Source organism: Marmota marmota, unplaced genomic scaffold (genome assembly GCF_001458135.2).
Source record: "Marmota marmota marmota unplaced genomic scaffold, marMar, whole genome shotgun sequence".
Taxonomy (NCBI): domain Eukaryota; kingdom Metazoa; phylum Chordata; class Mammalia; order Rodentia; family Sciuridae; genus Marmota; species Marmota marmota.
In genome coordinates, this window is record NW_025999949.1 from 22,160,304 (window position 1) to 22,183,164 (window position 22,861).

Genomic DNA, 22,861 nt, shown 5'->3' on the forward strand with positions numbered 1-22,861 from the left:
TAAACCTGGGATGAACTGTGAGCAAGACATGCTCATATTTTCTGGTACTTATTCCCTGGCTTTGGAAGACAGTGCTCCAGTGTTTTGGCAAACTGCATAGCCGGCTGAAGGACAGAAGAGCAAGGCAACAGCAAGGGAGAGGGTGGACAGCGAGCTGGCCCTGGGCCTGCCCGCAGACAGGTTAGCAAGTGTGATCATCCAGGCCTGGCCAAGGCAGTGGCCTGCTACACCCACTTCTCCTGCAGGAGCTGCCTGAGAATGAACTTCTGCACCCGCCACTGAGCATCTGCGTGGTGGACTGGAGAGCCTTCGGGAGGAGCACCCTTGTGGGCACCTACACCATCAACTGCTTGAAGCAGTTTTTGTGTAAATCCAGAGAGCCTCCTGCCCTGATCTCACAGGTGGATGGAGCCCAAGGTGAGCAAGGTAGGAGGCTCCTCCTGCACTCTGGATCTGCGATTCTAGAGCCATGTGCCTGCAGGCTGGCTGCTGGGGACCTGGCTCACAGTCAGATGGCTGGGTGGATCTTTCTGACAGACTTGCTCCTGCAGTCTCCTCTGCCTCTTTCAGCTGTGAAACTCTTGCGTTAAGACTCACATCAGGGTGACTCCTCTCAGAAGGCATCTTTGAGTATGACAAGCTCCTTCTTTCTCCACTCTGTTGGCACTTCTTTTGGCTTTGTGCTTGACGTCATTTTGGTTTGTTCCATTTTGGATCTCAGGTGCTCCAAGTTGAAATCTTGCCCTTCTCATCTCCATGCCTTATTGTTATTATTGATCCCTTCAGGGCTTCTCTGTCTTTATCTTCCATGTGAGCAAGACATGCTCATATTTTCTGGTACTTATTCCCTGGCTTTGGAAGACAGTGCTCCAGTCTGAGTTTGGCAAACTGCATGACCAGCTGAAGGCTGTCTTAATCCCTCTTCTGATTCCTATTTCTGTCTCTGTTTCCTATTCCCTCCCTACAGTATGCCCCACAATGACATTCTTATAAAATTAAAACATATTTAACCTACATAAATTATATGGTACTATAATCGTCTTTTGGTTTCCTATTCTTTTCACTCGACACTATGTTTTTGGGTCTATCCATGGTGCTGTGTGTGCAGTAGTTCACTACAACCACCTGTTTCCTCTATTGTAGTTTGCTCTTCCTGTCCCTTTGTGTTGGACCCTTAGCTGCGTGCCACTCCCCACTTTCACAAACTGCATCTTGATGAATCCTTGTGTTGGTGACGGAAGATGCTATATGGGAATTTCTCTGGAATGTATGCCTAGGAGTAAGTTGCTGGGTCACAGGGAACATGCACATGTCATTTCATTAAGTACATACAGGGGGCGCTCTGGAGTATGGTGCTGAACTAAGTAACCAGTCTATGCTTCTACCATCTCTCCCCTGCAGCCCCACTTCCCCCTCCTCAGCATACCTCCTGTGATTCACCTTTTTGAGGTTTTATTTTGACGTAGGTTGGATTTTGTTTTTTCTATCCTGTGGATACAAAATAGTGTCTTGTGGTTATTTCAGCATGGGTTTATCTGATTACTACTGCGCACCTCTAATATCCTTCCTGCTGTCTCAATCCCCCTTCTGTGATTCGTCTGCCCGTGTCCTTTGTTTGTGTCTGATGTGCTTCCTTTAATTTTCTTTTTGATTCACAGGTTCTTTGTTCTTGATGCCAGTAGCTATTGCTCATATCTTTTCCTAGAAAGATAATGATTAAATGTGCCTACAGTCCTCATCTTTGAGCAGAAATCCTTAATTTTGATGTAGTTAGATCCAACCATGTTTTAAATTATATGATTTGTACTTCAGAATCTGGTTTTAAAAACTCTTGTTCTCCCCTTGGTTCCAAAGATCTTAAATTTTCTGCGGTTGGCTTTGTGGTTTTAGCACTTACATTGTCAATCTGCATTGGTACCTGATTTTAGGAGGGATGCAGCTAGTCTTTCTCCCTAGAGTGACCATCCCCACCCCAAGGCCTGCTGACCAGTCAGTCCTTTCCCCGTTGGTTTTACTTCTCTCTCATAAGCCAAGTTGCCCATCTCATTCTCAGTTTTCTACTCTGTCCTGCTGATTTCTGTCTCTGTGTCCAGCAGAGTAGATACCTGTAAGATTCATTGGATTAAATTTGCTGCTGAAAATTCAGCAACTGGAGGAGGAGACTCTCTGGAGGCCTTGACAGCCATGGAGGCTCCCAACTGAGAACTGTCCCTAAGCATGGAATTCTACAGCAAAAATGCAGAGAAGGGGCTATTTAGAAGCCAATGACCCCATTATGATTCTTTAATGGTATCAAGGGCCAGTGAAGAATCTCATAAGGTCCAAGGACCTACCTCTGCTCCCTGCCAAGCAGGGCATTCGAGTGCTCAGAGCTCTGCCTGTATTGAGGAGTAAGCTGAGCTGTGGACCTTCCAAAAGCTTCCTGTGTTAATACACTGGAGAGACACGACCAACACTGAGCACATGGCCCTGAGCCTTGATTTTTATATTCCAGTGGCCATGATAGATTGACATGTCCCCAAGGGATCAACAACAAATGCAACCACTTCTTGACTACCTATTATGCACCAGATGCTTTACATCAGAACATCCATTTTATCCCCCAGTGAAATGAGTATTTTTATTGTCATTTTTTAAGTAAGGAAAAGTGGTTCAGAAATGTAACACTTGTCGTATTTGAGTCCAGGTCTGATTCCTAATATCAGATGTCTGACGTGACCACCTCTGTTGCAGCCCTGTTCTCTGACTGCGTGTGCTTTTGCCCCAGCAATTTCAGATTCACTGGTGGTGACGGAATCTCCTGGTCTCCGTGAGTCCTCCCAGGACCCTCCAACAGATCACATCTATGTGGACGTTGATCCGCCTCCCACGGTGGTTCCGGACTCTGCCCAGGTTCAGCCAGCTGTCTTGGTGGACATACCTGACTCCTCCCCTATGCTGGGGCCTGAACCCACACCGGCAGCCCAGGAGGCACCAAAAGATGGAAACGTTAAGGTCAGGGAGTGCTCCTTCCTCATGTTTACAGGGCCCACTGGAATTTGCATTGGAGGATCTATGTGCTAATCTTTCTGACAACTAGCAGTACAGCCTTGAGCCAGCAACCTGCTTTTCTGAGTATTAGTTTCCCACTAATATTGATATTGATACCCATTCTACAAGAGCATTCTTGTAGAATCAGAAAGTCAATGTATATGAAATTATGTGGCGATAATAATTAATTGAAAACAAACTCCTCTAAATTTATTAGCTTGAAAAGACAATGGATTCTTTTTCCAGGACTAGTACACAAGTATTCAGAGCCTACTTTGTACATGGTCATATGGGAACAAAAAGATGGACCTTTTGATTCTACAGAGGAGTAAGACTTCTCATCCTCACTTAAATGAGATTCAGGAAGGGAAGATGGAAAAGTACACAAAGAACTACAGCCAAGGACAGAGTTGATCTTTCTAAGTTATAAATTTGAGTACAAAGTCCAAGACCATTTTAAGAAAGTCCTAAGAAACGGCCTGCCCCATGAATAATAAAGGTTGAAATAAAAAGAATAGTAAGAGGGAATCGTGACTCATTGCTCAGGCTGTGCCCATCTATCTCATCCATCCTCAGATACCATTTGTGACCCCTCACTGGGGTTCTCTGCATCACCCTCAAATGGCACCCATTAGTTTAGGTTGGTGTGCTTGGTCCCAGTGTTTGTTGACACCATAAAACTCTAAATCCGGAAAGAGATGATTTTATAACATCACATTTCTTTTATCCCATCCCTTGAGAGAGTGCCTGGCAAACAAATGGTGCTCAAGAGATGTTCATCCATGGAGGGTGGTAGTGGGGATGAAGAATGGAGGAACTTTGGGTTGAGCAGAGGAGAGGCAGGGGAGGAGAGGGGAGGGTGTTTGTGTGGGGTGGATGGGAGAATGAGATGGACATTATAACCCCTATGCATGGGTGTGATTGCATGAATGGTGTGACTCTATATCATGCGCAATCAGAAAAATGAAAAGTGGTGTTACATTTGCTTAAAAAAAGAGAATTATTGGGGAGAGTGCAGGCATGCCAGATGTGTGATAGTCTTGCATAGGCTGCCTCCAGTGCCATGACTCTCTTCTCCCCAAAATGCCTCTTTCTGCCATGTGTATATCACTGCACCCCCTCACCCCATCACTTATGTGACAGATGTCATTTATTTATACCTGTTGAAAGAAATGAAGCTAATAGAGAATTGCCTAGGTGACATCACCTAATCCTCATAACAGTGAAGTAGGCAGGTGTTATAGTCCCTGGTCTCTGCCTATCATTGAGGAATCTGAGAATCACAGCACTGGTATTAGCTGCTTAATGAATTGCAACCCAGGTCTCTCTGAAGATAGTGCCCTTTCCTCTGTGCCATGCTGTGTCCTGTGGTCCGCTGATTTGACACTTGCCTCTCTCCTCCACTGAACTCTAAGCTTCCCAAATGTCAGACTGAGTTCAGTCCCCATATATCCCCAGTATCAAGTACAGTATCTCAATAGTTTATTATTGATCCATTATTTATTATCAATAGTTTATTAGATTTTCATTTATCAGCATGATAGAGAGCTGCTACCATAAACCCAACGGGTACATCTGTTCTCTTCCTCAGTTAAGCTTTCGGCCACTAGTATGCCACAAGACAAGGCCCAACTAATGACCCGACCCTTATTCCTTGGCAGGATGCCAAGAAGCCTGCCCGGAGATCCACCAAAAGGAAAAAGAGGACCATCGCAGATGAATCTGCTGAAAATGTCATTGACTGGTGGTCCAAGTACTATGCTTCCCTGAAGAAAGCACAGAAGGTATTGTCCCCCTGCCTGTGACATTCCAGGGCCTGAAGAGAACCCACGGCACCTTCTCCCACGTCAAATCCCACAGCCCTCTTCTTAAATCTCACTAGGTGTAGATCTTACTCAGGTGTGGTTTTGTTAACTGCAAAAGGTTAAAAAAGAATTCTAGAAGGGCCAAGGATCTAGAATGATAAACCTCCACCCTGAGGGTGGAGATGGCGCAGACACAGCTCTGTTGTCATTGCTGGAAGGATGTCCAGGTCAGCCTGGCACCTGGAGGAGCTTCCTCCCAGTGAGATCAGGGGGTCCAGCAAGGAGAAGTGGAGTCTTGCTTGGTGGACATCAGTGATAGAGGCTTCGTGTGCACCAGGAGATACCCAGGCCAGATGGCATCAGGTCTTCAGCAGGATTCTCTGTTTGTATGGGAAATTATCAAAGTAAAGGCAAGTCTGGGCCTTAGCAAAAGGCAAGAACCAGGGGTATTGCCAGAGCAAGAGCAGAGCCTCGTGTACCTGGAACTGAACAAGGAACAAGCCATAAAGCTGGAGGATCACTGGGCGGGGGTGGGGGGGAGTGTCTGGAGAGTTAGGCAAAGGCTCACTGACGGAATTTAGTAAGACTTCTAGAAAAAAAAAAGGAAATGAAAGGTAGTCAGTTATGATTATATTTAGTTGAATAGAGACTCTTCTGATTCTTTAGTTTAAAGTCTATAGTTTCATCTAGGACAATTCACACATATTGATATATAGTAAAATAACAAACCAAACACCAGTCTCTGCCTCTAAACCTCCCTCCTTCTGCTCTGATGGAAGCGACCACTTCCCGTGTGTGCTTAGCCCCTTCCCTTTTCCCTGATCCCCTCCCCAGTCCATGTGGGACCAAGGACCCCACATGCCAGCCAGTAAAACTCTCAGCACAGACTGGTGAGTTGCGCCAGGGGAATGTAAGAATAGTGGGGAGAGAGTCTACCCTGCGGCCAAGAGGAGGCTGCCCAGAGAGGACAAGGAGGCATACAGCTTGGTGGCATGTTTGTTGGGTGTGTGGACATTCTTCTCTTGGGCAGAATATCCCACTGCAGTTGGGTCTCATGTTGATCCAGTGAAGCTTCACTCCAGGGACATCTGGGGGACTGTTTGAATTCTCTTTTAAAATGGCATCTCTGAGTGCAGAGAGTTGGGATAATTGGATTAGAGCTGTTAGCAGTCAGGACTGGTAAATTAGGCACGACAGCGTCAATTGTCTTGTCTCTCTTTTTCTAAGGCAAAGGAGAGCAATCCCAAGGAAACAAAAGGCAACACAGGTAAGAGGTTGTTCTGGGGATTCCTGGACATCGACAAGGGTCATTGAGAGGTATATTAGAACTCAGCCGCATCCCCAAGTGAGAAAGCAATATCAGGAGGATGACGGTGCTTTATAAAGGTCTTATAGGTATTTGAACTAGTCACAGCTCCCAGGTCTCTGAATTTTGTTCGGCACCAGAATGCTCATTTCCAAAACTCAGGTTATAAGGATTGAATAGATCTGGTTTGGCAGAAACCCAAGTGAAAGAAGCCTGGGATTAGAAATGACCACAAACTCAACTGAAGCCCACGGCAGGTCACAGCCTAAATGTAACAGTAATAGCAAGTAGCCAAGGCTTTTCAGGTGACACTGACAGATGAAGGAGGCCCAGGGTCACTCAGATCCTCAGACCAGTACTAATTAGCACATGTGATTCCCTGGCCAACCCTGTGCGTAGACAATAACATCTTCATCTTGCAGATGACGAAACAGAGGTACAAAGAGATCAAGGAACTTGTCCAAGATTACACAGCTAGAAAAGAGCAGATCTAGAAGTCCATCCCTTGCAGTTTTTTCCTGGGTCTGTTGCTAAAAAGTTACTGAGTAATTCCACTAACATCATATTGTGTAAGACACTTAACATATTTGAGTCCCGTTGAGCTGGATGAATCCATGATGATGTGAGGGGCGGGGGGAAAGAAGTGTGTCACCTTAAGTTGGGTAGAGAGAAGTGATGGGAGGGGAGGGGAGTGAAAGGGGGGATATAAAGGCAGCAGAATAAAATAGACATTAGTATTGCTGTATGTATAAATGTGACTGTATGACCAATGTGATTCTGCAACCTGTACACTCAGAATAATGAGAAATTATACCCCATTTGATTCAAATGTATGATATGTCAAGACCATTGTACTGTCGTGTGTAACTAATTAAAAACAAACAAACAAAAAAAAGAATAATGAGCAAAAAAAAAAGAGAGAGAGAGAGAGAGAGAAAACAACAACTAAAAAAAAAAAGTCCCTAAAGACATTCAAGAGGAAGTTGGGCTGGGTTTGTAGCTCAGTGGTAGAGCGCTCACGCCCCACGTGTAAGGCCCTGGGTTCGATCTTCGGCACCACATAAAAATAAGTAAGTAAAATAAAGGTATTTGTACAACTACAACTAAAAAATAAATATTAAAAAAAGAGAAAGTGTAACTAAAAGGTTTTAAGTTGATCTAAATCCTGGCTCTGTTCTTTGCTCATTGGGTGAATGGGCAAATAATCTGACCTCTCTGTGCCTAATTTAATGAGTTACTACACATACTTGGAGAGGTCAACACATTGCCTGGCCTCTGGGGATCCGCGGACATTCCATTTCTATGTGAGTGGCTTCCCCTGCCACCACATGGTACACAGGCTGCAGGGCTGCATATAGCAATCCTGCAGCAAAACGTTGCTGTTTTTTTTTTTATAACTTTATTTTATTTACTTATTTATTTTTATATGGTGCTGAGGATCGAACTCAGGGCCTTGCATGTGCAAGGCGAGAGCTCTACCGCTGAGCCATAACCCCAGCCCCCCAATGTTGCTATGTTTTTTAAAAGAAGAGTTAAAACCTATGACAGGTACCAGAGCAAAGGGAAAGAAGGAACTTGTCTGTATTCCTTCTCATTTCAACTTCCATGAGAAATCCAGCAGTCTCTCCTGAATATCCACAGGAGCAAAACCAGATGAAGTAGTGGTTGACATAGAAGATAGCCCAAAGAAGAAGAAAGACAAGCTGCTCAAGAAGAAACCCAAAGATGACACAATCCCTAACCTGGCTGTCTTGAAGGTATGGGCACACAGCATCTCTATTTGGGTGGGGTGAGGTGCTCAGCAGGGGGGCTCCCTTTGTGCTTTGGTAAATCCTAGTAATACCTTTGCTTGAACTAATTTATTTGGTGTTCCTTGAAACCACTGGTGCAAAGAAATAAACCTTAAGTATGTAAGCCAAGACAATGGAGCTCATTCATTTTATTTTTTTTCTACTTCCCTATATATTGAGGGGGGGCATAACTTACATTGTTAAACTTGGACTTGGCAAAGTATTTTACAATGTGTGAGCCCTTGGCTCACCTCGTGGACTTGACATCACCATGCAGACGTGTACACACTTAGAAAAGCAGGAGTTTTAACTCCAATAAAGTGAAGTCCATCAGGCCGATCTTGACATCCTTCAGAAACTATTAGAGCCATATTTATGGATATGAAAATTTGGAGTACGAAAGTTCTGTATATAGACTACCAATTTGGGTACATAATTTTGTTAGGAAATTTGAATAAATAATTTCATTACCAAACCTAAAGCTCAATTCTAGTTTGCATTTCTAAAGTACACTTACCACTTGGAAAAGTCATGTCTATATGCATTTTAATAATAACAAATATTCCATCACTTTATGTGTGTTAAGAACTAATGAACAGCATTGATTTGAATTTCCTTAGAAGTTCTAAAGTTTGTATCTAGCAACAAATGACATCAATTAACTATGGTTTGTCATATTTATACCTCTATATTTTAAAATTTTGTTTGGTTTAGCTATACTTCTTTTGGACTTAAAAGTTCACCAGAACTTAAAAGTTCAGAATAGTAGTTCCTGGAATGCTGAACCAAACCATGATTGTTGTCTTATTTAAGATAAGCCCCGTGTGGTGGCACACATCTTAGTCCCAGCTGCTGAGGAGGCTGAGGCAGGAGGATCACAGTCTTGGCTTGCCTGGGCAACTTAGTGAGATCCTGCCTCAAAAATTTTTTAAAAGTTGGTGGGGGATGGCTGGGGACATAGCTCAGGTAAAGTGCTTTGCTATCATGTGCAAGGCCTTGGGTTCAATTCCTGGTACCACAAACAAACCAGGAAACAGAAAGAAAGATAAGTTAACCATGGCATCTTACATTTTCCCAAGGAGCATGTATTTCAGAGAATCTGAGCTTTTCTCATTAAGTCAATCCTGTGGCTCCTTTCTGCTTAGCCTAATCTTCTCCTTTTTCCCTGAAGATATACGAGGGTGATCTCGAGAGTGAATTCAACAATTTTGAAGACTGGGTGAAAACCTTTGAGCTCTTCAGAGGCAAATCTACTGAAGATGACCATGGTCTGGATGGAGACAGAGTCATAGGGAAGTTTAAGGCAGGTTCCCCTGTTCACCCCATTATTTGGCTAACCCTGCCCATAAATGTCATCTGTGACTCAACTCTGGTAATGGGATTGTGGTGGGTGATGTGTTTAAGGACAATCCTTAATCTCTACTCTAGAATGCCACAAGATTCAGCTCCAGTCTTTGGAGATATTTTGGTTTGTAGCCGGTGGGGTGGAGCTTAGTCTGAGGACTTTGAGGAGACAGTTGTTACCTAAAAGGACCACTGGACTTCACTTGGCCTTCACCAACACACCATGTATATGATTTATACAAGCCCGCCAGCTGGACAACTAAACTAATCAAATGATTCATGCCCATCTAGTAGGCTTATGGTATCCGCAGTACAAAGTTGCAGCTAGCATCTGCTATACACCTACTGCATGCAGGGCCTTTGGTACACAGCTGTGCTGGGATAGCATAGGTGTTGCACTTTGCTAGTCTCAATTTTAATCCTAGTTATTTTCATCCTAATAAGTGGTGTGGCCTGGAGTAAGGTGTGCCCTATTCCTGAGCCTCAGAGGCCTCATCTGGAAACAGGAGTACTGCAATGGGATGGAATGAGATTGGGAAGCATAAGCAGGTGAAAGACACCCGAGGTCCCATTTGCTGTGTTCCTTACATAGTGGTCCTGTGATGAGGGTGTTAATGTACCAACCCCAACCCACCAGTGTCCCACGAAGATGCTCAGATGCCAGAAGCTCACAGGAATGGCCTGAGGACATCCCCTGGCAAGGGCAGCACTAACCCAGGTCCTCCCGATTTCCAGGCGGTGCCCATCTAGCTAGCACTAGGCTTTGTGACTTTTGGTGGTGATGCTGACCTTCTTGTTTCAATTCCTTGTGTTTCCTTGTGTTTTGTGATTCCAGGGCTCCTTCTGCATCTACAAATGCCCCGAGGATTCTGGCTCTGAGGACAATGGGCAGCTAAGAATCCAGCAAGGGATCCCACTCAACTACCCTGTCCAAGTCCTGATCAGGGTGTACATTGTCGCGGTGAGCCATGTGTTGGCTCTGGGTGGTGGGGTAGTAGTCTGCAGGAGTTACCATGACAAAAACCACGGTGGGGGTGGCTTTGACTATAGAAATGTGTTTCATGGTTCTGGAGGCCACAAGTCCAGGGTCAAGGTGCTCCCAGCGTTGGTTTCTGTGGGGCCTCTGTTGCTGATATGTAGGGACAGAGAGCTCTGGAATCTCCTCCCCTTATTATAGGGCCACAGACCTTATCAGATGAGGCTTTATGACCCCATTTGACATTAATCACCTGCCAAAAGCCCTGTCTCCAAACAGTCATACTGGGCATTGGGCTTCAACATATACCTTTAGGGGGCACAGAAGTCAGTTTCTAATGGGGTGTGAAGTTGGGTCAGTATAATGGACTTCTCCTGGCTGAAGCAGGGAGCTCATGGGCTGTACTGTGGAACTCTTCCAATGGCTTCTACACCTAGCAGCCAGAAATTTCCTTTTGAGTACATTTCCAAGAAAAACATTGTCTCTGCTGGGTCTCCCCCTTTCTGATAATAATAGCACAAAACTTCAATTATGAATTTTTTTGGCCTGATTGGCAGGACTTTGGGAGCCAAATAGCACACACTTGCTTTGCACCATCAAAGTAATTGTATGGACCCTTACAGTTCATGGATTGTTCTTATCTTCTGACCTTGAACGTGATTTTCATAATTGTATTTGATTGCAGTAGTCATATTTTATGTCAACTTTGCTTACCTGACCTATCTTCTTTTAAAGAAGCATAAATGAAGCATAAAATAAAAATGGGCTATTCTTTAATTTGAGGGAGAACCAGCTGTTCTCTAATCATGGAGTTCTCAGGTTTCTGTTATCATCCAAACATCCACTGTGTGCCAGGGAGTTGTTAGGAAGAGAACAAGGTCACCTCCCTTAAGATAGTCCCAGCTACCTGGAGAGATTAGAAGTACTTACACTGACAATGCCCTATAGTCTCTGTTTGACACCCACCCACAGGAGGGTTCTAGACCAGCCTTTTCAAAATTGCATTCAGGAAGTTATTCCTGTCCTGGGAGATAATTAATATGCATCCTTCGAGAAACAGACAGTGTGTTCAAGTAAATTTGAGCAACAGTGCATCCAATGATTCATTTCCCTTCTCCAGTTCCTGAGATTCACAAAGCTCATTGGCACTTTCAAGGCGCTGAGAATTCCAGAAGCAAAGAGACCTACTTAACTGATGAATCTTGAACACCATTAGCTCCACACATTTTTTTTTCTTCTACAGAAAAGCCTAGAGAACTAAGGTTTCAGGGGATGCTATTTGGGAAATCCAGAATTATGAGAGTATGACAGTAGGAAAGAGAGGGAGAAATTTTAATAAACACAGAGATTGGAGAAGCATTTGCCCTCTTCTTCATTTAGTCATTCTGCAGTATCTATTGCAGTCTGTTTCCATGTCCAGTACCCTCGGGACCAAGGGCAGGAGTGCAGGTCAGATTCTCATCCAGGAGACGGGATGAAGAAGGGCAGGCTTGGGCTGGAACTTGAGGACAGGAGGACTTCAATAAACAGAGGGTCAGAGGGTGGTGGCCCTGGGTTGCAGGGAGGGAGAAATTCACTGCAGTTAGGGTTTTCACTGACCTTTCCCGTAGTGGTGACCGTGTGTGGTTTCCTCTCTTATCCTAATATGTAACTAATTAAGTAATAAATTAATTTTAAAATATTTTAATTTAATGAAACACTAAATGAAGTTTTAAAGCACTACTTTAAATTGCATAAAGAAAAAAATTTTTCCTGACCTCTATTTTTTCGGGGAGGGTTGGTGAGCTCACCCAATAAGATATCTTGGATTTTTTTTTTTAAGATCAGTAAATACAGGTTTTCATTCTTTATAGTAACTGCATAGGGTTTTCTTAAATGGATGTATTATCCTTTCATTCATTCATTCATTCAGTAAATATTAAAAGACCCTATTCTATGTCCTGAAAGTGAAGTAATTAATAAGACAGAAGACAGTGCCCTTGGGTCCTGGGAAGACAGGAAAATAAACAAAGGAACAGCTAAATAAACAGGGTTAGTGTTAGAGGTGACTGTTATGTAGAGAATCAAAGTTGTGTGATGTGAGGAGAAGAAAAGAAGGGGTTGCCATTTTGGATCGTACTTCTCCCCAGGTAATTGGCGTAAAGGTTGGTCACAATTTTTGCCTATGAAGCAGTTGCTCCAGGGGACTTTCTTTGACATAGAACTTGATGGGCTTCTGCCTGTCTGTCAGTGGGATCGAGTCCTAAATGCGGGGATCTCGCTCCTCTTGCACCGCAGCGGGGAGCTGCCGCGTCTGTTTCATGTTCTGTCTCACGGCCCCTCCCTGGGCCCCTCCCTGCACAGTATTCAATTTTGATAGTTGAAAGGCCAGCGAGTCTGGAGTCAGACTTCACCATGAGACACGGCTCAACTCCCTGCAGGCCACTGTGAACGTGGGACTAATGGGGTCACGGGTCAGAGACCCATGCTGGGAGGGTCCTTCAGGTCCACCCCATGACTTCACGCTTAGATCTCAGAAACAATACGACTTTCCCATGATCACAGTCAGCAGAACTAGGACTGGAACTTCACTCAGGCTTCCTGCCTCCTGGTCCAGCAGGGTCCTCATTATTCTGTGCCAAGAACTGCTTTCCGCTGGGGAGACACCACCAGAGAAAGCTGAACTTGGGCAAAGCCAATAAATTTCCCTTTGACAGCAAGATGGAGATGCTAAAGCAGTAGTTCTTCACCCTGGCTGTGCACTAGAATCACCTAGGGAGCTCTAAAAATCCCAAAGCCCAGGTCCCATAAAATCCAAGTGTCTGGAGACAGGATTTGGGATAAAGCATTTATGACTCCTGAATGCAGCCAGTTCTGAAACCACTGGGCAAGGCCACTTTCTTTTCTTCTCCCCAGGCGTTCAATCTTAGCCCAGCTGATCCGGATGGCAAATCAGACCCCTACATCGTGCTCAGACTTGGCAAAACAGAAATCAAAGAGCGCGACAAATACATCCCCAAACAACTGAACCCGGTGTTTGGAAGGTGGGTGGCCCTGACATTGTCCTTCCTGAGTCTTCTCCTGCTGTGTTTCTTGCGGGGGTGGTGTGTGTATGTGCCTGTGTTCATGTGCAAGGGGATCTTGGGTCAAGTAGTGGTAGAAGGTTAAATGGTGACTTCTGCTCTTGATCATGGCTAATCAAGTCCGTTCATGGAGATGGGTAGAATTTTCCGGAATTTGGTAGCATGTGGTGATTGTCATACAATGCATAGTGTTCCAATAGCCATTTCCTCAATCTTAAATTTAAGGGGCACCTTGAAGGGTCATCAGCTTCCACCTCTTGCATCTGGACAAAGAGATTTCCTTTTTACAAACAAGGAAAAGTCCTGAAAAGTTAAGAAATGTATTTAAGTCTACACAGTTCATAATTAGAGGAGAAGGGGCCAGATGTTTGATCTTTTGTCCCCAACTAGACAGGGTTTTCTCTCACATCATTTTGCTGCTAATTTAAGGTGACCCCTGAGATTAAAAAGTTGAATTGAGTCCCCCAGTTTTGTTTTGGTTTCAAAGTGTTATAAACCATTACGTTTGTACATGTGTAGGTGGGCTAGTCACCTAGGAATTCTCCACCTCATGGTACCTTCACCAACCCTCATTGGTGTGTCACACATTGGTGTTCCCTGCTTGAGTCTGTACAACTGTCAGCCACTGACTTTGGAATCAAAGCAACCTGGGTTTAACTTTGTTATATACAAGCTGTGCCACCTTTGCAGATGACTTACCCTCTCTGATCCTAATTTTCTTTTTCTGTAAAGGAATAGTATAGCACCCGACTCTTCAGACTCCTTTGAAAGAATATCTGAAGCATCTAGCACACAGTCAATACTCAAAATATGGCTCCCTTCTCCTCCTCCCTGGTAATTTTAGCAATGGAGGTACTTGAAGTATGTTTAATTTCTTCCCTTTTTTTCCTTAGTACCTAGGAGTGTGGAATGAAATCTCTATCAGTCTCATTTAAATTCATTTATGAGTTTGTGATCATTTGGACCCTCTGACATTTGACCAGCGTCAGTCTCTTAGATTTTATTGCTCCTGAGACAATGAGGCAACAACCCTCTTGCCTGTCCAGATTAATGGGGTGGTTGAAATGGCAGTGCCAGGGAAACTCGCCCTTGCTTCTCTGATCAGAGATGACCTTTGTCATCGTCTGCATCGATATCACCAGCACTTCATCCTGCCAAGTGCTTGGCAGCCTCTGTTTATTACCGGCCTTACTACCCTGTTATGGGGCTGTGGCAAACAGAGAGGGGATGATGGGAGATTCCTACCTGCCTCTGGGCTGCAGGGCTTCTTCCAGAAGCTCTCCAGGTGTGCCTGCCTCGTGGGGTGTGTATGTAACTGTTACTCAGGGACAAGAGTTGCCAGGTCTACCCCATAGGGTTCCAGCCGGGAGAGCGACAGGCTCCCGTGCCTGACCTGGGGTCTTCTGTGATGGAAGAGCTACTCTGGCAGGCCCTTGGCCCACGCCACAGCCCTGTACCTAGGACAGGGCCTGGAACACGGAAAGTACTACGAGGGTCTGGAATGAAGGCGCGATTGTGTGCACACACTGAACTTCTGCACGGTTGTGGGATCCCAGGCGACCCGTCACTGTGCGTCAACCTGAGATTGTCTAGCCACGGGGCAGTTCCTCATGGGTGGCCCTCAGTTTCCCAGAATGTTCCCTGGGATCTCCATTGCCTTGATCATCAGCCACAAATAAAGACAACGAGCCCCAGGAGCGGATCTGTGGGGCCTCAGCTCCCCTTGCTCATGCACATGTGCAGGCCTTTGTCCTGGCTGGACTGGCCAGGTCACACCTTGCTTTCCTTGTCCACCAGCAGAGCGCCCCTCTTTCCCCATAGATGTTGAGAATCTGCTGTCCGTCAGGCACTCTAGGGCCTCCCAGCTTCCTATGAATACTGGGAGAAAAATAGGTCAACGTGTGATTCCGAGGAAGTGTGGCATGTCCCATGAAAGCCCTGGGAGGGCACCTGACCACCTTGGGGGTGTTGGGGTGAGGGATGGGTGCTCTAGAAAGCAGCCCGTGGAAAGGGCAGGGTGTGGCAGGAACTGGACCGGACCCTCATCCAGGTTCTACCACAGAAGAGACCACGTGGCCACGTGAGTGTGCATATTGGTTTCCTAAGGCTGTGCCTCCCACTTCCAGGGGTGGGGGTCTGGAAGCAAGATATCAGAAAGGTGGGCTTCTTTCTGGGTTGTAGGGGAGACTCCTGCTCCATGCCTGTCTCCCAGCTGCTGGTGCTTTGCTGACCATCCTTGGTGTCCCTTGGTTTGGAGATGTGTCCCTACGGCCCCAGCCTTGATCTTCCCATGGCCTCTTGCTACATCTCTTCACATTGTTCTCTGTCTCTGTCTCTGCGCCACTGCCCCTTCTTATAAGGACACTGGTCTTGGATTGGAGTCCACCCCAACAACCTCATTTCAACTTGATTACCTCTAAAAGTAGCATTTCCAAATAAGGTCACATTCTGAGGCACTGGCAGTTAGGACTTCAGGGTATTAGTTTAGGGGGACATATAAGCATACACTGTATATTGTTCTTGTCATGATTAGGATATCATTTCTTTGCTCTTAAAGCCTTTTACCTGGTGGGATGAGGCCTACCCAGATTATCAAGGACGATCTTTCTTATGTGAAGTCAACTAGTTTAGATGTAAGTCCCACTGACAAAATACCTCCACAGCTGCACCTTGATTAGTGTCTGCGTAGCTGGGAACCACGGTCTTACCAAGTTCACACGTGACACTGACCAGCCCACTGCGAGTGGTTTGCAAACATTTGTTCTCTTCAATCCAGACAGTCCCTGGGTAGCAGATGGTGTGTCAGCTGTTGGAGAAGTACAAGGGGGCTATGACCCCATTTTCAAGAAAGCTGCACACTCCTGGAGAGGCCTGCATTAACCCCAAACTCAGACAAATATAGAATTTCTTCTGTGAAATATAATGTAGAGGCGCAGGGGCTTCTGAGAGTAGATAATGAGTGAATTTGACCTGCGTGGGTCAGATGCTAAGATCAGAAATTCCTCAGCTCTGGAGCCAAGAGCATTCCCATCTACCCTCACATTTCCCCTGAAGAGACGTCTTTTTGTTTCTCTATTCCCCTCGTCCAGAAGGTTTATTTGTAACACCTTGTCTGTGTCTCCCTCTGAGCTCTGGCCATCTCAGACAACTGGGTGTCTGAGGTATACCACACAAATGAATGCAGGCATGATAAAGAATGAATGGGGGATGAACAGAGGAGCCCGGGGATCTTTGCTCTGTTGCTCAGGGGTCTGCATGCTCTCACTGTCTCCATATTTGCTCATTTCATGATGCATTATCTTTCCTCAACCCGGCATTGGCTGCAGCTAATGATAGCATGTCACCAGCTCACGGCTGGCGTAAGCCTACTGTTCCCTGGGGTAATTGGGAGTCCAACCACGAGGGGCTATATGGGGGAGCTCGAAATGACAGCTCCAATTGAAATTAAGGTGAGGTTAATCTGTGAGCGCAGCCTGAGGAGATGGAGGAGAGCCATCGAGTCCTCTGTCATGGTTACCAGGGACAGTTAAGCACTTATTAAATTCTTCAGTGGCAGCCCTGGAGACCGCTGGCAGCTTCTCCTTGTGACCTCCTGAATATCAATTACAGACTGGAATTCAAATCTGGGAGCCCAGATGGGCAACGCTGTGCCTTCAGATGGAACACACAGGGATTTCTTCCCTGGGCAGCCATATTCTTGTCCTGCTGGAGCCTCACCAGAGCTGCTTTTTTGTCCCTGGAGAGGTTTCATTGGCTGTGTTGTGATGACAGTCGCTGCCAACCTGGAGAGTGAGAGTCCAGGCTAAGTGGATCTGACTAGGGGGACAAGGGACCAGACAGGCCTGTGGACATGCAGGAAATAAAAAGCCCACCCCTCTCCATCCTCCTCTCTGTCCCTTGGTCCCAGCCCAGCCCACCCTGTCCCAGAGAAATCAGAGTCTGCAACAGCTCGAGAAACACGGGTGTGCCTGTGACTTTATTTTTAGAAAGACAGTTCCCTAAAACGCTGCATTGCATTCAAAGTTGAATTCTCAAGCATCTGCTCTAATGCAAAAACTCAGTAGTATGGATGACCCATTGTCACGAGAAATCTGACGGCATTGCTGTTTCTTTCCATATCTCGCATTCGTGTGGTAACTAAGGACTTAGAAAACTGGCACTTATCCCAGACGGGTCTTGATTTATGATCCTCTGCAAGTCTCTTGAGGTCTCAAGGTTTCAGGGTTTTTATCTGTAACATGAAGCTATGGGATATGGTGATTTCTGAGATCCCTTGAAGTTCAAAGAAACATTCATTAGTATCCTTTGTGCAGGTCAAGTTTAAGCTCCGGTGATGCAGAGACCAAAAGAACAGGTCCTTATTCTCAAGGGGCTCAGAGTTTTGTAGAGACAGCTTGATAGAATTTTTTGTTTTTATGGTGATTTTCCATTCTCAATAGAGTTTTCTTTTCAAATAAACCCAGCTGGTATTCCTTGATCAAGCAACATTTCCCTAGATGCTCAACAATTCCATTAATCCTGAACAGATATTTGTTTAGCTTAATTTCGGATGGAGGGATAATCAACTTTAAATTCCTGTCTATTTCCAACAGCCAATAATTTTCCCTTTGATGGGCCATGTCTTTGAGTAGTCAACTTGTGATTTTGGTCTCAAATGGGACTGATTTCCAGTCTTGGTTTGGAATACAACAGAAGGTAAGGGAATTTAATGGTCTCGAGTTGAGTGATTGGAGGTGAAGTGTGTGTTTTATACACAGCATTGCCTTTAGCTTCATGCTGTATTAAGAAGACCACCTTACCCCCATTTATTCAGAGATTGATTAACTTTCCCTGGTTGTAAAATTAGGAAGTTGTTGATTCCAAACGAAGACTGGAAATCAGTCCCATTTGAGACCAAAATCACAAGTTGACAACTCAAAGACATGGCCCATCAAAGGGAAAATTATTGGCTGTTGGAAATGGACAGGAATTTAAAGTGGATTATACTTTCATCCGAAATTAAGCTGAACAAATATCTGCTCAGGATTAATGGAATTGTTGAGCAGTTCGTGGATATGAATAGCAGGCTAGCTAAAAGCCAAGCTGGGAAAAATTCCCTCTGTTGCCAAACATTGTTAATCCTGAAGCCTCTGCTTGGACTGCAGGTCATTCGAGATCCAGGCCACATTCCCAAAGGAGTCCCTGCTCTCCGTGCTGATCTATGACCATGACATGATTGGGACAGATGACCTCATTGGCGAGACCAAGATCGACCTGGAGAACCGCTTCTACAGCAAACACCGAGCCATCTGTGGCTTGCAGAGCCAGTATGAAATGTAAGCTCCTTCTCCCATGGAGACACCGTCAGAGGCCATGACGGGACAGGGCTCTGGACTCTGTGCCCCACTGTCTATTGCTAAGAAGGCCAGACCCACAGCTTTCACATCTCAAATGTGATTCGTATCAGCTGTGCTTGTTTGGGGACACTGTTCTGTGCCCTTGAGGGTCACCAGGCCTGGGAATGTAGCTCTTATTTAGAACCCAGGGCAGATTCTTCGAGAGTCAAGGGCTGAATCGTGATACACTTGTTCCATCAGATGTACCCAGTGGTCCTTGGTGGGGGATGATTCTAGAAGAAGGATTAATATAATGCAAATGCCAATATCTTAGCTTCCATTACAAATGCTCACGAATGCTTACACCAAGCACTGCTAGAGCTTTACACAGAGAATCTCTTTCAGTTTTCTCAAGAGCCCATTGAGATATTAGAATCATTTTACAAACTAAGGAATACTAATCTCTTTTCAAAGATTGTGAATTATACTTTATTTAAATATACAGACTACCAACTTAATATTTAAAAAAAACATGTTGTGAATGATATCTTAAAAAAAAAACTTTTACAGATTTCATCTGGGAAAACATAAGAACATTCATTGGTGTTTCATGGTATAATTGTAAAAATATTTTCATGCATATAAAGTAATACACATTCATTGTAGAAAATTTAGGAAATATTATAAATACAAATTAATGCTATAATTATTCTACCCACAAATAATGTACATAAACATTTTTGCATACTTTCTTTTAATATTTTTCTATTTTATTTTTTTCCCAAAGTTGAATTCACACTACCCAGGAAGTTTTGTAAACTGTTGGTTATACTAACCCTTATAGCCTAAGATTTTATAATGTCATCGGTCTTCTTTTTTTTAATTTATTTTTTAATTATAGGTGGACACAATAACTTTTTTATTTTATTTTATGTGGTGCTGAGGATCGAACCCAGTGCCTCACACTCTGCCTCTGAGCCCCAGCCCCAGCCCTCATCAGTATTCTTTATAATTATTACTTCAATAGCTCTACAGTATTCCATCACATAAATTTATTATAAAATAATGGAGCCACTTTTTCTTCCTGAACTGTAGGGCACTAATATATTCTTTATTGTATTATAAATATTGCTGCTGTGAGCATCCTAGTATGAAAGCCGGCCAAGGACCTCTCTGAATTCACTGGGTATCCAACGATGGATTATTCCATCAATGTGGATTATTCTATTAAAATGAATGCATATTTTGTGTCCAAATGGCCTGTTAGAAGGATGGTGCCTGTTCACACTCTCACTGAGGGAGTTGAGCCGTATCTCCTCCATAGCAAGACTTCCAGCCGTCTCTTTGTCTGGTCTTCTCTTTTGGGAGGCTAGAATCCAGTTCACTGGGGGACTCTAGTGAATGCCCAAGTCTCCTGGGAATTGTCATGACTTTCCAAGTACCCTGGAGTGTTCTGCTGTGTGACTAGGTATTCTTATTCTGAAATCTGAGAGGGTGGCTGCAGACAAATGTGATGTAAACTTTGTTTGGAAGAGTTCCTGATGGTGGACTCGCCAGATAGCGGTTTCTTCAGGGAAGATGCCACTTTTGTTCACTTGAACACTTTTATATAAGATGAGAGCACGTATTTAGAGGGCGACCCCTGTGTGGCTTCAGGCTGGGGTGGATGAACTTCCCAGGATCTTCACATCACAGATACCATGTGGGAAACTACTGTGTGGGCCTTTTTGAATCATTCAAATTTTTAAGTGGGTTAAATTCTGATGGAACTTTGTGTCCCGATGTGCAGAGACAACCAAGCTATCTTGGTCATAGTTCTTAGAACTTCCTTGCAAATTAATAATTTTTAACAAACAGCTACTTTTTTTTAAAGGAAGGAAGGGTTGGGGAGATTTAGGAACTTCAAATCACTGATTAAAGGAACAACACTTGCAGACCGTCTGCCTGTGACTTGAGTCCATGTATGGTTCTTGTGGAGGAAGAGAAGGGAAGAAAGGAGCAGATAGATGGGAAGGGTGAGTGAGGCTTTCCTCTTAGAATAAGCAGCAGCCACAGGGCAAGGAACCAAACTGGACAAAAATTACCTGCCAGGAAACAAAAGCAGATTGGTGGCTATCACAGGTTCTGAGGAGCTGGAAGAGGAGTGACTGCTCTTTGGGATACAGGGCTTTTGGGGGGCGGGTGATGAAAACTTTTGGAAACTAGTTGGAAGTAGTGGTAGCACATCACTGTGAACATAGGAAATGCCACCAAATGGATGAACTTTAACATGGTTAACACTGTTATGCCAAGGTCACTTCTTCCACTCACAAGTCCTGTCTTACCTGCAAGCTGGACATATGCAAAAGTGTTTGACCAGAAAGGAAAGAAACAGGACAAAAACACTGGCCCCAGGTGTAGAGAATGGCCAGTGAATCTAAGGAACCTGCCCAGGTCACCCTTGGGTGGCCTGACTATGGGGGCACTTCAGAGTGTTCTCCAGGGGAAGCCAGGCCTCACCCTTCTGTAACTTGCTCCACTTTTCAGAGAAGGGTACAATGCCTGGAGGGACACATCCAAACCCACGGAGATCCTCACCAAGCTCTGCAAAGACAACAAGCTGGATGGACCCTACTTTCGCCCTGGGAAAATACAGATCGGAAGCAAGGTCTTTTCTGGAAAAACAGTCTTCACCGACGAAGACACTGGTAACCCCCCTCAGAGTCCTCTGCTGTAGCTCTCCTCCTGAGGAGCATGATTCCATGGTGTTCCAGGGCACAGTGCATCCTCTAATCAGAAAGTAATGCATGCCCACAGCAGAAATGTGGAAAAGCAAGTAGGAGACTGGAAACCACTCACCATCCCCAAATTCAGACAGCTAGCTGTGCTACATGCTGTGTGGGTTTGTCTGTGTATAATACGTTACATTTTTAAAGGACTGGAAACATGCCATAGTTTTGTACCCTGCTTTTAAAAAAAAAGTTTTTTGTAGTTGTAGATGGACAGCATTCCTTTATTTTGTTTATTCTTATGTGGTACTAAGGATTGAACCCAGTACCTCACACTTGCTAGATGAGTGCTCTGCCACTGAGCCACATACTCTGGTTTCTCTTCCGATCACATGAATCTTTTACCTTTTACGCTGCTTTTTCATTATTTCCAATGGATTATGATGATTCTGCTTTGTTCTTTTATAATACTCCATTATTGAACAATTATTATCAATATTTGATTTATTTTGATAATATTCCATTTCACGATTATGCTATTTTTAGCTACATCCTGCTCATTTTTGTAGTGACCATTGATTAATTGTAGCATTAATTACAAGTTCCTTATCCATGTTTTTGCACATTTTTTGTATTTCTAGAGTATAGATCATAAGATAGGATCAGGTCAGAATAGAGACAGTAACCTTAAAATTAATATTATATAAATAACTGGGTACAATTGATTACTCCATAAATGCTGTACCCATAACTATCTTATTTCAATAACAACAAGTAGGTTTTCTACACAAGCATCATAGGACATGCCACAAAGTTCCCAGAGAAACTTCCATGTATTCAGAATGAAAAAAATCCACCTTTGCTTTAATGATACAGAACAACTTTTTACTGTTACATCTGCACATTGCTGCCACTCTAGAATGCCGCAGTCTGGCTGGGCACACAATCACGAGCCACCACACAGCTTGTAGATTCAAACAGCAACTCTTTATTCCCGAACTCACACCAGCTGTCTACAATCACGTTCTGGGGAAATCCACGTTCTCTGCCCAAATCCACTCCCACTGGGCTTCTGTCTCCCAAAAAATACTGTCTGAATCCCATGAGAACTCAAGGGGAACTCACGCAGCAGGATACGCCCTATTCCCAGCAGGAATAATCTTAAACCTGGAACCTAAACCGGGAACGCCCTAAACCCGATCCGCCCTGGTCCTTGAGCAAGGTCACCTACATGCAATGTCACTGCAAAATGTCCTATTTCCACGAGTCCTTCCACTAAGCAACATAGGGTACGCTGGCAAGGAAATTGTCATACCTACTTGGCTAATGGCTCCCAGCATCTCCCCCCTTCTGATTAATTAAACAACAAGCAATGTGGCTTAAGGACCGTGCCTGGTAGGTTGTCCAATTCAACATATGGTTCTTACGGGTCATCGGAAAACTGACCTTTAGGCGTCAGCCTCCTGTCTTAGGTTGATACCACTGCAATTGGATCATACCCGTCACTGACTACCGGTCCAGCATA

The 22,861-nt window shown here is 44.5% G+C and overlaps 1 protein-coding gene across 2 annotated transcripts in view; it reads left to right on the top strand.

The window, feature by feature from the left end:
• Fer1l6 (fer-1 like family member 6) overlaps positions 1-22,861 on the top strand; it is a 133,697-nt gene that overhangs the window by 85,566 nt on the left and 25,270 nt on the right. Inside the window, exons 25-34 of one of the 2 annotated variants that reach the window (XM_015486290.2) lie at positions 246-426; positions 2,768-2,994; positions 4,692-4,814; positions 6,063-6,102; positions 7,783-7,898; positions 9,103-9,234; positions 10,111-10,236; positions 13,147-13,274; positions 18,458-18,628; positions 21,155-21,315. In XM_015486290.2, the coding sequence (XP_015341776.1) occupies positions 246-426; positions 2,768-2,994; positions 4,692-4,814; positions 6,063-6,102; positions 7,783-7,898; positions 9,103-9,234; positions 10,111-10,236; positions 13,147-13,274; positions 18,458-18,628; positions 21,155-21,315 (1,405 nt within the window). The remainder of the gene's footprint in view (positions 1-245; positions 427-2,767; positions 2,995-4,691; positions 4,815-6,062; positions 6,103-7,782; positions 7,899-9,102; positions 9,235-10,110; positions 10,237-13,146; positions 13,275-18,457; positions 18,629-21,154; positions 21,316-22,861) is intronic. The other variant, XM_048802091.1, reaches the window with a different exon arrangement.